The 13727-nt window shown below is 32.9% G+C and overlaps 1 protein-coding gene across 1 annotated transcript; it reads left to right on the top strand.

The window, feature by feature from the left end:
• The first annotated feature begins 9757 nt into the window (after positions 1-9757).
• LOC145091345 (legumain-like) lies at positions 9758-13147 on the top strand. The gene is made up of 9 exons (XM_079029042.1): positions 9758-10041; positions 10915-11079; positions 11153-11309; positions 11620-11705; positions 11808-12007; positions 12092-12140; positions 12245-12454; positions 12540-12740; positions 12845-13147. The coding sequence occupies exons 1-9, from the start codon at positions 9814-9816 to the stop codon at positions 13022-13024; spliced, it is 1476 nt and encodes a 491-aa protein (XP_078885168.1). The 5' UTR covers positions 9758-9813; the 3' UTR covers positions 13025-13147.
• Positions 13148-13727: the final 580 nt, after the last annotated feature.

Raw genomic sequence — 13727 nt, 5'->3', positions numbered from 1 at the left:
ATGAATTAATTTATAGATTAAAAGGAAGACTAATTAAATTGTGGGCTATTGTTTTATATAGTGTGGGCTAACACTCATTTGTTAATGGGCTAGGCTTGTATGGAAGTCCATGGATGATCCATGGAGCTTTTAACCCATGGATCCTTGGAAAAGGAAAGGTCATGGGTTATTAGGGTTTCACCCTAATCATGTACACTATATAAGCATGCTTATGTTGCATGAAATAGCCACTAGTGTGGTTTTTGTGTGTGTGGCCGTTTTTTATGTGTGTATACACTCTCTCAAATTTTTCCAAGAGTTTGTGGTGATTTGTGATTCCATTTGAGGCATTCACACTATTGGTGCTTGGCCCTCAAACTCCTTAGGAATCAAACTCATCATCAAAAGGTATGTAATCTCATCTAATTCTTTTATGTTTAAAAGTACCCCATGCCATGTTAGATAGGTTATGAACCTTGGAAAATTATTATTTTGCATGTATTTAGACAAACATAGATCCAAGGTTTATTAGGGTTGCATGCACACTTAGGAAGTGTTAGATTGCTCAAAACCCAACAACCTCTTCATAGTTCGAATTGTGGGAAATGGCAAATAGGTCTGAACATCTTAGACTTATTGATATGAGTCCTAGAATCGTTTAGACATATACATATGAGCTGTCCAAGGAAAAGTGTATGAGTTTAAGAAGCTTTGATAGAGTCTTATCAAAGCATCTAGTATTAGAAATATGAACTTAAGAAATTGTTTTCTAGAAGTTTAGCTAATTTCTGAATACATGTCAAAGCTAGTAAGAGCATAAGTGTTATTCCAGTAAAGAAATAATCATCATGTAAGTGGGAGCATGATTATTATGGTAAGTATTGCAAGTTAGCAATATTAATTATAGAAAACAAGTGTTGTACTTTGCAAAGTCGTAAAGGTTGAAAAATTGTTTTGCTATAATTAAGGGAGAGAATATTGTACTTCGTTTCATAATCTAAAGCTTAGATTGAGAAATTTTAATAAATTTAGTCAAAAGGTACATAGTGAGTTCTTAAATTTTGATTATGATTATGGTGTCCCTCTTCATAAATCAAATTGCAAGAACGTGACACATAAAATATTATGGCAAAAGATTGATAGAGTATCGTATATTTATGTAAGACATTATGCATCATGTCCCATAAGCTTCGGGTATAGGATCGATTGCAAATGCCATAATATTTGACCATTCTAAAATTTTCCAAATGTCTAGCGCATTAAGAGGGAAAAAGGACAAGAATCGGTTTTGACTAAGATAATTAAACAGCTATCAAAGGACGATCCAAAGCTCGCTGAGGATTGGTCGCTTGTGAGTAGTTGGAAGTATGGCATTGAATGGACCATATCGACATTATTATGAATAGATAAGATTATATTAAGAATGAGTTGTCATATGGTAAATATGGAAATGTTTCCATAATTGGGAGTTGGAAATTAAGAATTTATGTCTAGATTAGAAAATTTTATGCAAAAGGATGTTCAAGGAATGTACTTTGAGTGAGAGACATCACATCTATAGAATAGTTCTGTAACAATTTTGATAGAGTACCTTGTGATTTCGATGGCCGAGTCTTTGTGATTTTGTGTCGTGACTTCACAAGAGGATCATTGCATAAAATATTAAAATTTGACATATTCTATAAGTGACAAGAATTTGATATTCTTATGCTTATGATAATGAATTGGGATTTGTGAAATGAGAATGATTGAAAATGTGTTCACTTGATATATTTCACAAAGTAATAGACCATAGAAAACCAAAGTGTGGATGCTTGGAGCATGGGAAAATTGTGGTTATAATTCAAGTTATAAAGTTGATTATCTGAAACGTTAAACAATGGATAATGAGTAATCAATATGGTGATTAAATAAAGGTGTTTTATTTATACTCAAGGGTTTGGGACCATATAGGATTAGTATTACCTTTGTGTTTCAGTTTGCATGTTTTGACTTCCAGAATAATTGAGTTTATTAAGAATAATCGAATTATTCAAACAGACCACATTCGGTCATACGTTGGGAGTAGGTATGAATGAAGACTGTCATGAATTGGTTGTAGATTGTCTAAAGCGTATTAGACATTGCAAAGGCTTGCTACAACGTTCATGAGTGCTTATGAATATGATTTTGAGCATTGGATTAAACCCACGCTCACCTAGATCGCTTCATGGATTTTATCACGAGCGATTGGTGAGACGATAATATCTTATATTCTTGAAACCGAGATGTGTGAGTTGTATCTTGCGAATCGGTTGCACATTGATAATATGTAAACGCACCAGTAACTTGGTGTTATAAAACTTATTGTTGTGTGTGATTTGGTAAGTGAGTGCAAGCAAACACTGAGTCGAAGTTTATCCGTTCCTTTTACCCAAAGTGGGATAAAAGCGATATCTGTGGGCCCCTCGATGATTTAGTGATGACAAATGTAAATGCTCGGCCGGGCTAGGGCTAATTTGATTTGTTCAATTAGTCAGTCGTCGTAAATCGGAAATCGGGAAACAACACATAGACTGAGAGAATGATTTCAATCCATGTCTCATGTCTATACGATATCTAGAATGGAGGAATATATGATCCCTTATCTAAAGGACAGGTTACTGATAAGATCAGAGTTCGACAGCGTCTTTGAGAGCTAAGATTGCTAATCAAGTTGTACTTACATTTGTTGTTACTAGACTTATCCAAGTGGGAGACTGTTGGATTAGTGTCTAAGCCCGTAACCATATTTGTCAAGTACTTGACCCGATTGTGCATGGTCATTTTGGGTTGCCTTCACCAAAGCAACTTGACTGGAGAAATAATAGAGAGAGAGAGGTTATTATGATTTATTAATATGTTATAAGTATAATATATTAAAGGAGAAATCATATTTGTTTAATTAATATTGGTCAATAATTAATTAGGAATTAATTTTGTGATCAAGTGTAATTAATTAAACTAGAGGGGCTGAATTGTAATTATGTGATAGTTACAAAGTAGGGTAAGGATTATCCTAATATGGGTTGGACGAAATCTAAAGGATTTGTATCCTTGAAATCGTCCAAAGATATGGGCTTTCAAGGCTTATCTTATTGTTACTTGGTGGGCAAGCAACTAGATAAGGATAAGGACTGAAAACCTAATCTCACACCTATATAAAGACCCCTAAGGCTTATGAATTTGTCCATGCTTCCTAAAGGGTTCTAAGGGCCGAATTCCACCTCTTTCTTCTCTCTATATATCTTTTCCAATTGCTTGTGGTGTTTGTGAGCCATTAGAGGCACTACACTTGTGGTGCTTGCTTTCAAGACTTAGGGTTTGAAGATTTAAGTTGTTATTACAATATAACAACAAGAGGTATGTAATCTAACCTTCTTGGTTAATTTCGATAATAGCAATCATCTTTAGGGTTTTATTATATGTTCATAATGTTGTGTATCTAATAGTGAAAACATAGATCCAATGCTAGGGTTGCATGTACACATAGGATTGTTTGTATTAAACCCATCACTTTTAATGTGAGACTTCGTTTCCATGGAATTGCTTTCCATTGGAATACTTTGTAATGTTTGTTGCCAAGTCTTTGTGACTTTTGTGCATAGTCATTACAAGAGGATCATTGCATATAAGTTTAGAATCTAACAAATTTCAGTAAACGGCAAAGAATCTTGTATTCTTACATTTCTCATAAGGATTTGGAACTATAAAATAAGCATCATTGAAATGTTTTCAATTGATATATTCCACATAGAAAGGACCACAGGTAAACATAGTGTGCATGATTGGAGCATGACATAACTATTGTTTTAATTCAAGTATAAAGTTGATTATTCGAAACATTATACAATGAATAATGAGTAATCAATATGACTCAAAAGTTTTGGGGTCATATAGGATTAGTATTATTCGTGTGTTTCACTTTGCATGTTTTGACTTCTCGAATAACTAGGTTATTCAAACCGTCCACAGTCGATCATACTTTGGAAGTAGGTATTGAGGCAAGACTGTCATGAATGGGTCTGTAGTATGTCTAGATGTTTTAGACATAGTTGCAGTATTCATGAGTGCTCCTGGAATAAGATTTAAGTATTGTATTAAACCCACGCTCATTTGAATCACTTCATGGATTTTATCATGAGTGATCATGAGACGATAATATCTTATATTCTTAAAATAGAAAGATATGAGTTGCAGTCTACAAGTCGGTTGCACATTGATAATGTGAAAACGCACTAGTAACTTGGTGTTATAAAACATATTGTTGTGTATGACTTGATAAGTAAATAGAGCAAGCATATGAGTCAAAGTTTATCCATTCCTTTTACCCTTAGAGGGATAAAAACGATATATGTGGGCGCCTCGATGATTTAGTGATGACAACCCTAAGTGCTCGACCAGGCCTGGACTGATTTGATTTGTTCAATTAGTCGGTCATCATAAATCGGAAATCGGGAAACAACATATGAACAGAGAGAATGATTATAATCCATGTCTCAGTCCATATGATATCTAGAATGGAGAAATATATGATCCCTTATCTAATGGACATGTCATTGACTAGGTCAGAGTTCGACAACGACTTTTAGAACTATTATTGCTAGTCGGGTTTTGGAGTCATACTTGCAATAATTGTTATTAGACTTATCCAAGTTGGAGACTTTTGGATTAGGTGTCTAAGCCCATAACTATAATTGGTATGTACTTGACCCGAGAGTACATGGTCCATTTGGGTTGCATATCATCAGGACAATTTGTTACGATGGACTTTTGAGAGAAGAGGTTATTTATGATTTATTAATATATTATAAGTTATAATATATTAATATGAAATCATATGATTTAATTAGTATTGATCAAGAATTAGTTTGGAATTAATTTAGTGATAAAAAAGACTAATGAAATCTATGGGGACTAATTATGGTAATTAGTTTTATTTATATGTGTTGGGCTTATGATCCATGTTGGACTAAGTTTATGTATGGATACACAAAGGGTTGGGCCACATGAACCATGGATCATAAAACCCATGGGTATGGATTTGGGTTATACTCATGACCCTTGGAATTCTACATATAAATATGTGCTCTATAGCTAAAAAAACGCCTACACTAGTTCTTGGAGTTCATGGAGGTGTTTTTGGTGCATGAAAATTCTCTCTCAAGAGCCACCTTTGTCCATGGAGTGTTGTGATTCCATTTGAGGCATCCACACTATTGCTGCTAAGCTCTTTAAGCCAAATACAACAAGGCTTCAAGCTACATAAAACGTATGTCACCCTAACTAGCATTTCATATTGTTTATGTCATTTGCATGCTAGTTATAGGCTTAATGCTTTGGAAATACCATTACATGTATAATTAGATAAAACATAGATCCAAGGCATTTAAGGTTGCATGTGCACCATAGGATGTTGTAGTATACAAAACCCAACAAAAACCTCATATTTTGAGGTATTAAATACCCAAAACCACAAAAGAAGTTATACCTAGAACTTGGTTTTACACTAAAGCATCCACATAATCGGAACAACAATCACCTCAAACACTTTTCTCTTTGTTAAAGACAACGAGAAGATATCAACCCAAGAAAGACTTCCATAATGTCAATAAAAATTGAAAGGGAATATCATACCATTTCGCAATCAACAATCATATTTGATTCGCTACTTCAAAATATGGGAACACGTGATTAATGTCTTCACTTGAGAGTTAGATGAAGAACACACCATGGAAGGAAGATCAATACTTCTATCAATTAAGTTCAATGTAGAAGATATTATATTAAGCCTTACACTCCAAATAAAAATCTCTATTTTAATAGGAACATACATATTCCAATGAATAGGCACTCTTGTCTACAACAAAACCTCATCAAAACATAAAAATACCATTTATGTCAAGATCCCACACCCACATATCCAAATTTTACAATATATCAATACCACTTATCAACAAAGACAAGTTAGCTAAATGCTCAACTTCTACACCTCCCATAATCAATTTGTGCCAGCTCCAAACTCATTGACCAATTGTCCAATGATCTGCTACAATACTCTCTCTCGCTTTCCCTATATTTGAAGCATACAGTCTAGGAAACATGTGTTTAAGCGACATACATGGGTGTCTTTGAGGGTGAGCGAGGTGGGTGACCGCACATACCCATGTTGTGGAGAGGGCCTGATTTTATATATATTTAGTTCACTGTCTAGAAATAGATAATTCGGTAATCAAAAAGACAAAACCTCATGTTTTCTTTCCAATTCCAATAGATATCGCTACAATTAAAAATTGCAACAACTCATGTTTTGAAAAATTATGCTTCAAATTAAAAATTGTATTTGGGATAATGTAAATTTATGGAAAACAAGAGCTTAATTGTTTTTTCCAATTCGAAACTTCCAAATTTGTAGCAACTACAAAGCTCGAACAATGTTTCTTGTTTCTTAGTTTTCTGATTCCACTGGACTCCACCTCTCGTTTTTTTATTACACCCCGCTCTATTTTTTATTGTCAACTGAAATTAAACAAGTAAGTATTTCACTATTCCTAATTTCTAAATTCGATGGCCTCTCATTTTTATATTCTGATTGTTTTCATTGATTAATAAAAATAACACACCAACACATGTATTTTGAATGACTGAATTTCTATCTTCATATTAGTGCATTACGAAATGTGAGATATATTTTGAGTGATTTATCTAGTTGCTAGTTCCGTTTAGTTTTTATAAGTGTGTTCTTGTTTTGTGGCATATACATAGTTGATTAGAACAACCTTTATAACTTTCATATTGGTGTTAATGTTATATGATATATAATTTCTAGAAATTATGCCTCCTAAGAATCTATTGGATATATATATATATATATATATATATATATATATATATATATATATATATATATATATATATAGAGAGAGAGAGAGAGAGAGAGAGATGAAGAATTAAGTTCTTTGAACCAAAAATATTAAATGTCGATAATGCATGTGCTGATAGAGATCAAAACTAAAGTTGTTAAAGTCCTACTTATGGTCCAAAAAATCATAGGGAATACATAATGGATTGACAATGATAGCTATTGAGAATGATATATTGGGGTATATTGAGAGGGTGTTTGGGATTTCATTTGGAACGTTAAAAGAACTTTTAGACAAAAAGACTTATTGACTTATGGTTGTAGGAAAATGAGTTTTTAAAAAAGTGTTTTGATAAGCTTTTGTGATGGGAAAAGTCAATAAGTCAATAAGTTATTTTTTTTTTTTAATGTTTGTCTTAACTTATACTTCTTTTAAAAGTCATTTTATATTGTCAAACACTTTTTTGACTTATTTACTTTTCAAAAAATCAAAAAATCAATAAATTGTTTTTAAATGAAATCTCAAATACCCCTTAATTATGAAGAGTTAAGGAACAATTTTGCTTTCCATAATAATATAAGAGCCTCGTGATTCATGTAAGTATATAAGATTATACTAGGGTTTGACCGTCTGCATGATGCTAAGGAAGTCCCAGTATGTTCAAAAATGCAGATCGACACCATACATACCACAGAGACGATTAAACCATATGAAGTGGAGCATAAAAATATAAAAATAAAACTTGGATACAAATAATTATGTACGGAGGAGACGGACAAAAATAAGATTTGAAATTGTATCATAAATAAATTGATAAAAAAAGATTATTAAAAAAATATGTAAGGGGTCAAAGTGTAACCTTAAAATATAATAGGGGATCAAATTGTAATGTATAAAATACCAATAATTTAACTTTAAAATTATGAGGGGTGAAAACTGTTAAATAAAAATTAATTGATGGGAAAAGATTATAAATATGAAAATATTTTATGACCAGAACCTAAATGGTTATTTCCACAAAACTATTGTTTTATATTTAATAATGAATGCCTTGTCAATATATAACATGATTTGGTTTTAGTAATCTTGGATTTGGAAATAGAAAAAAGAAATATAAATGGTGGCAACATCATAGACAAAGAAAAGGACACGAAGCATAATCCACCGATAAAAATAGAAGTTGAAATGAATAGTGATAATCCTCACAAACCGATTTTGGTAATTAATATATATAATATTGTATTATCGTTTTTTGTTTCCATTATTTTTATAACATTTATCCAGTTATGGTGATGAAATATGGTACTAAATACATCATGGTATCTTTATATATAAGATTTATCAAAAGGCTGTAAACATTCCGGCTAATCGAATTTCTTTTGATAAGAAGACGGTTGGTATAAAATGTAAATCAAGTATAAGTTGAGATTCTTGTGGCGAATGGTAAGGGGATATGATTTTGTGGGTTTTTAAGGCACGACTTGTTATACGAGAGGGAGCTAGACTGTAGACCCTTTATCCAATTGTTTTCCGTCATGAGATGAGGTGTGCATTCACTCCTAGTTCCATTTCTTTACAAATAAAAGCAATACAACACATAAAGAAGTGACTTTTCTTTTTCTTTGCTTATGTACATGAAAACTCATTACCTAAAGAAAAACCACAATGCTTCAGAAACTATATTTAGTTTATGACATATTATTATTATTATTATTATTATTATTATTATTATTATTATTATTATTATTATTATTATTATTATTATTCTAATGAAATAAACAAGAGAACAAAACTCTAACAATCTTCATGGACAAGTTCTTAATTGATAGTGAACTAGAAATTGTCATCTTCCTACATCGTGGGGCGAAAAGCGAGGTTTTACTTACGATGTTCTAGTCTTACAAAAATAAGGTACTATTATTCATCATTTTATCGTTTTGTGTGCACGGTTTCCGTAAAGGGGCCCACTTGCCGACATACGAAAGTGTACGGACCAAACCTACAAACACGACAATATATAAAAGTTGAAGGAGTGAAAATTGGCGTTGTTCAAATATGAGGAGATAAAAATGACATTTTTCAAATTAAAGAAGTGGAAGTATCATCCTACAAAGTTAAGGAGTGGAAAGTGACATTTTATAAAATAAAGGAAAAAGTTATCAACATACAAAAGTCTAGAAACCAGATCTATCAACATAAAAAATGTTTTGTGGCCAAATTATGATAAAAAAAAATTATACTGTTTAGAAGTAGTTGATTTTTATTATATAGAATAATTTTGGGTGAGGTGTGATATGTATATGTTTTTGTGTCATGAACAAAGAATCGTGTTATATGTCAAATTGAATTTGGAGAAAATTTTACCAGTTTCATTAATCATTATTTTAAACTATTTATATATAGTACATGATATGCGTATTGTAAATGGGATAAGTATTTTGTATCCCATATCTACATAACGTACACCAAGGAGACCATAATGTCATAAATTACATGATACTCGTCCAGAGATAATATTGTTAAATAAATGTTATCTTTACAAAATCAGTAATATTTTACCAAAGTAATAAATACATATCCCGTATGAAAGTTGGGGTGAGAACTGAGAAGTGAGAACGTATATATTTAAAATTTTCCGTACTAGCTGACAATATAAATTCTTATATTAGTATATCTCTAAAAAGTAAAAAAGTACTATAATTGTCCTGTATCATGAATTTACCAATCCGCCAATCCTTCACCCTCGTTTCTATACACCCTCCATCACGGGTCTATCAATTCGTAACTCCACCTGGCATTTGCTTATACTTTTGGGCCCCACACTTTTTACAGGTGTAAGCTTCTTGATTTGCATGCCGTATGCCTCTTCGTATTTATACATTCAAAATAAACCCCCAAGTCTTTCCAACTACATTACATAATACATTCACTCGGTTTTCTGTTTTCTACTTCCATGGCTGTGTCTCGTGTTATAACATGTTTGCTACTTGTACTGGTGGTGGTGGTGGTGGTGGTTCTACCTGCCGGAAGTTTTGGTTACCGGCGGGGGTGGGACCCGTTGATCCGGTCACCGGTGGATCTGGAAGAAGACTTGGAGTCGGACGGACAGACGACGGGAAACGGGACTAGGTGGGCGGTGCTCGTCGCCGGTTCAAACGGTTATGGAAATTACCGGCATCAGGTGACAACCAATTTTTCAAAATTTTATTTTGTGAATTAATTAACTTTTTATTTAATATTTGAGCTCATAATGTTTCTAAATATAATTTTATTTGAATCCGAGAATATTTCGGCTGGGTTAAATTTCGTGTGTGTTTTTTTGGGTTTGGATAAAGTCCAACCCTACACGACCCAAGTCTTATTTAAAGATTCTAAATTATTAAATTCGTGATTTGTTTATTTAAATGGTGAAACAGTTAGTTTTGGTATATATACATGATACAACAAAGTTGATTGTCGATGTTACTTTTTCTTTTAACCTAATTTTAGGAATTGTTTGTGCAAAATGCATCTTCTTTTGGATAAGAGAAATTAAATATCCTTCTACCTTTTACCTTTTAAACTATAACATATGACATGTCTTCCTACTCATTTAAACGACATGTCCTATCCATTTAAAAAATAATATGTTTCATATACCATTTCATTGGGCAGGAAGATAATTGGATAAGAGTATAATACCCTCAAGACGCATATAAAAAACATTCATTGTAGTATATTATCATAATAAATATGATAAAGATTATGATAAATATTACTATAATAAATACATTACCTATAAAGTATAAAGAATATTATTTGTAATTAATATTTATCATATTTAATTATGATAATACTTTATTTCTTATAATTAATACTCAAATTAATGTTTTTTATATATGCCATAGGAAATATATTAGATTTTTTTTTAAATAACAAGAATTTGAGAAACAATAATTTGATTCTTATTATTTATTAAATATCACATTATCATTTTCAAAACTGGTATCCAAATTTTATGATCTACAAAATATCTAATCTGATGTCACTGAAGATCTAAATGTTTGTACCACAGGCCGATGTTTGTCATGCTTATCAAATACTTAAAAGAGGAGGTTTGAAAGATGAAAATATTGTTGTGTTTATGTTCGACGATATTGCAACAAGTGAAATGAACCCGAGGCCTGGAGTCATAATCAATCACCCACAAGGAGACGATGTCTATTCTGGTGTTCCAAAGGTACATCCCTCCCTACATTTTAAAAGATCAAGTGATCACAATTCGTCAATTAAAATGGTATAAGTTATTGTAGGACTATACTGGGGAGCATGTTACAGTAGACAATTTGTTCGCTGTGCTTCTTGGTGACAAAAAATCGGTGAAAGGTGGAAGTGGAAAGGTTGTTGATAGCAAGCCAGAAGACCGGATCTTTCTTTACTACTCTGATCACGGAGGTCCCGGTGTGCTTGGTAAGTGTTTGATAATTAATTTCATTTACATATACAACTTAGCCCACTCATTAGTTATTGGGCTCCCGATTCAACGGGTTTGATGTCTTTATTTTTTCCGATCAATTCATAACATTTTTCCAATTTAACTATTTTGACCGTCAAAATGGTTAACTTGAAAAAACCCCTATGACACTAGATATAACAAGTCAAAATGGTTGATTTAGGAAAATGTCAGAAACTTAACTTATATTGATGGTTCAACCACAAAACTGAATGTTTTTGCTAGATAAAAGATCATGAGACTAATATGTTGTACTTTTGAGTGTAGGGATGCCAAACATGCCTTATCTTGTAGCCAAAGACTTGATCGAGGTCTTAAAAAAGAAGCATGACATGGGTACATACAAAGAAATGGTAATCTAGACCGAGCATTTGGATTCGGACTCAATCTAAACTGTAGATGTGTATGATTATATATATATATATATATATCTCAAGAAGAATTAATTAGTGTAGGTTATATACTTGGAAGCATGCGAAAGTGGAAGCATCTTTGAAGGAATGTTACCCGAAGATCTCAACATATATGCTACAACCGCATCGAGCTCTGAAGAGAGCAGCTATGGAACATACTGTCCGGGGATGGAACCCTCTCCCCCACCCGAGTATATTACCTGCTTAGGAGATCTATATAGTGTAGCTTGGATGGAAGATAGGTATATATTTATATTTCATGCCACCATTTACTTCTACTCAAATTTCTATGAATTGAGTTTTTTTGGTTAATTTGTTTTCACTAGTGAGACACACAACCTGAAGAAAGAATCAATTGAGCAACAATTCAACAAGGTTCGAGACTTAATTAACTAGTATTGACTAAGATCGATCCAAGTTTAGTATTTGTTGATTTTGGTTTAATGTGTTGAAGTTAATTGGTATATTTTTGTGAACAGGTGAAGGAGAGGACATCTAATTACGATACTTTCAATTCAGGTTCACATGTGATGGAATACGGAAGTAAAGACATCAAACCAGAGAAGGTCTCTTTATATCTAGGCTTTGATCCAGAAACCCTAAACCTCCCGGATAACCTGATTTCATTTGATAAGAAGATGGATGGTGTAAATCAAAGAGATGCCGATCTCATATTCTTGTGGCAGAGGGTAAGATTGTCTTATATATGTGAGAAACAAATTAAGCCTAAATTCGAAATGTTTTGACAATTTTATTCTTTGGTTGTATGTTCAGTACAAGAAGTCATCAGAAATGGAAAGAGCGGGACTTCTGAAGAAGATAACAGAGACCATGTCACATAGGGCGCATCTAGATAACAGTATTGAGATGATTGGGATGCTTCTCTTTGGGCCACAGAATGGTCGTTCAATCCTCCATTCATCTAGAGGTCGTGGGTTTCCTTTGGTGGATGATTGGGAGTGTCTTAAATCTACGGTATGTATGTCTTATATATATGGTTAAAACTGTGGAATGTTCAAATTCAGTTTTATATGATTGGTAATTTGCTAATATATATGATTATGGGTTCTCCATTAAAGGCTCGGTTATTTGAGAAGCATTGTGGGTCGCTGACTCAATATGGCATGAAGCACATGCGGGCATTTGCAAACATTTGCAATAAAGTGGTTGAGAAGGAAACGTTCGAGGAAGCGTGCATGGCTACATGTGGTGGGAAGAATCTTGGGTCGTATGCTAACAGCAAGACTTACAGTGTTTGATCATGTGTTGTTACTTATTCCGGTGTTTTCTTCACTTAGCAATATTTTGGTGTTTTTTGTTATTCTGTAGTGTTTTTACTCGAAAATAAACATGAAAGTAAATATTCTCAAAGTTGTTATATATGTATCAGTTGTTGGGGAATTTCGAAATTGGCTTAAAAGAAATCTGGATCACAAACAGGAATCGTGTAAACACTTTACTTGTTTGATATTTCGACCCTATATATCTTGGGTATCACGAAATCCAAACTAGGATAATTCCTGAAGTAACAATTCTGATTTTAGACACAAAGTCATAATCAATTTTGAGAAGAGTACGAAGAAGGAAACGTTTCTGTGTTTCAACCAAGTTGTTCTTTCCCGAACTTATCCATTTAAAGGATAAATGAAACAGTTTACACCTTTCAGGGTTCGGTACTAACAATGTTTAGTAAATACAAGTGTGCACTCTCACACCTCCTAACTTGTATTATAACTAAAACACTATTCTTGAAATACTTGTTAAATCCATTACACTAAAATATATTTGGTGATTAAATCACCAACATTAGTTATGAGACCTGTGTACTATACTTATGAGACCCGTGTACTATACGCAATGACGGATCTACCATTTGGTAAGTTGGGTGTATGGCACCACTTGAGGTTGGCTCACCAAGAAAAGTAGCCTAAGACACCATCGGCCAGTCGTCCGAAGCTGCTC

The sequence above is a fragment of the Lactuca serriola genome, chromosome 3, assembly GCF_051521515.1.
Source record: "Lactuca serriola cultivar US96UC23 chromosome 3, Lser_US96UC23_V15, whole genome shotgun sequence".
Taxonomy (NCBI): Eukaryota; Viridiplantae; Streptophyta; class Magnoliopsida; order Asterales; family Asteraceae; genus Lactuca; species Lactuca serriola.
The sequence above is the reverse complement of the archived record's forward strand: the minus strand, read 5'-3'. Positions and strand labels throughout refer to the sequence as shown.

Bases quoted from the DNA above. Each gene is read 5' to 3' on its own strand.
- LOC145091345 (XM_079029042.1), top strand. From the start codon at position 9,814: ATGGCTGTGTCTCGTGTTATAACATGTTTGCTACTTGTACTGGTGGTG. The intron at 11,080-11,152 runs GTACATCCCTCC...AAGTTATTGTAG, and splicing joins TCTATTCTGGTGTTCCAAAG to GACTATACTGGGGAGCATGT. The intron at 11,706-11,807 runs GTAATCTAGACC...TAATTAGTGTAG, and splicing joins TGGGTACATACAAAGAAATG to GTTATATACTTGGAAGCATG.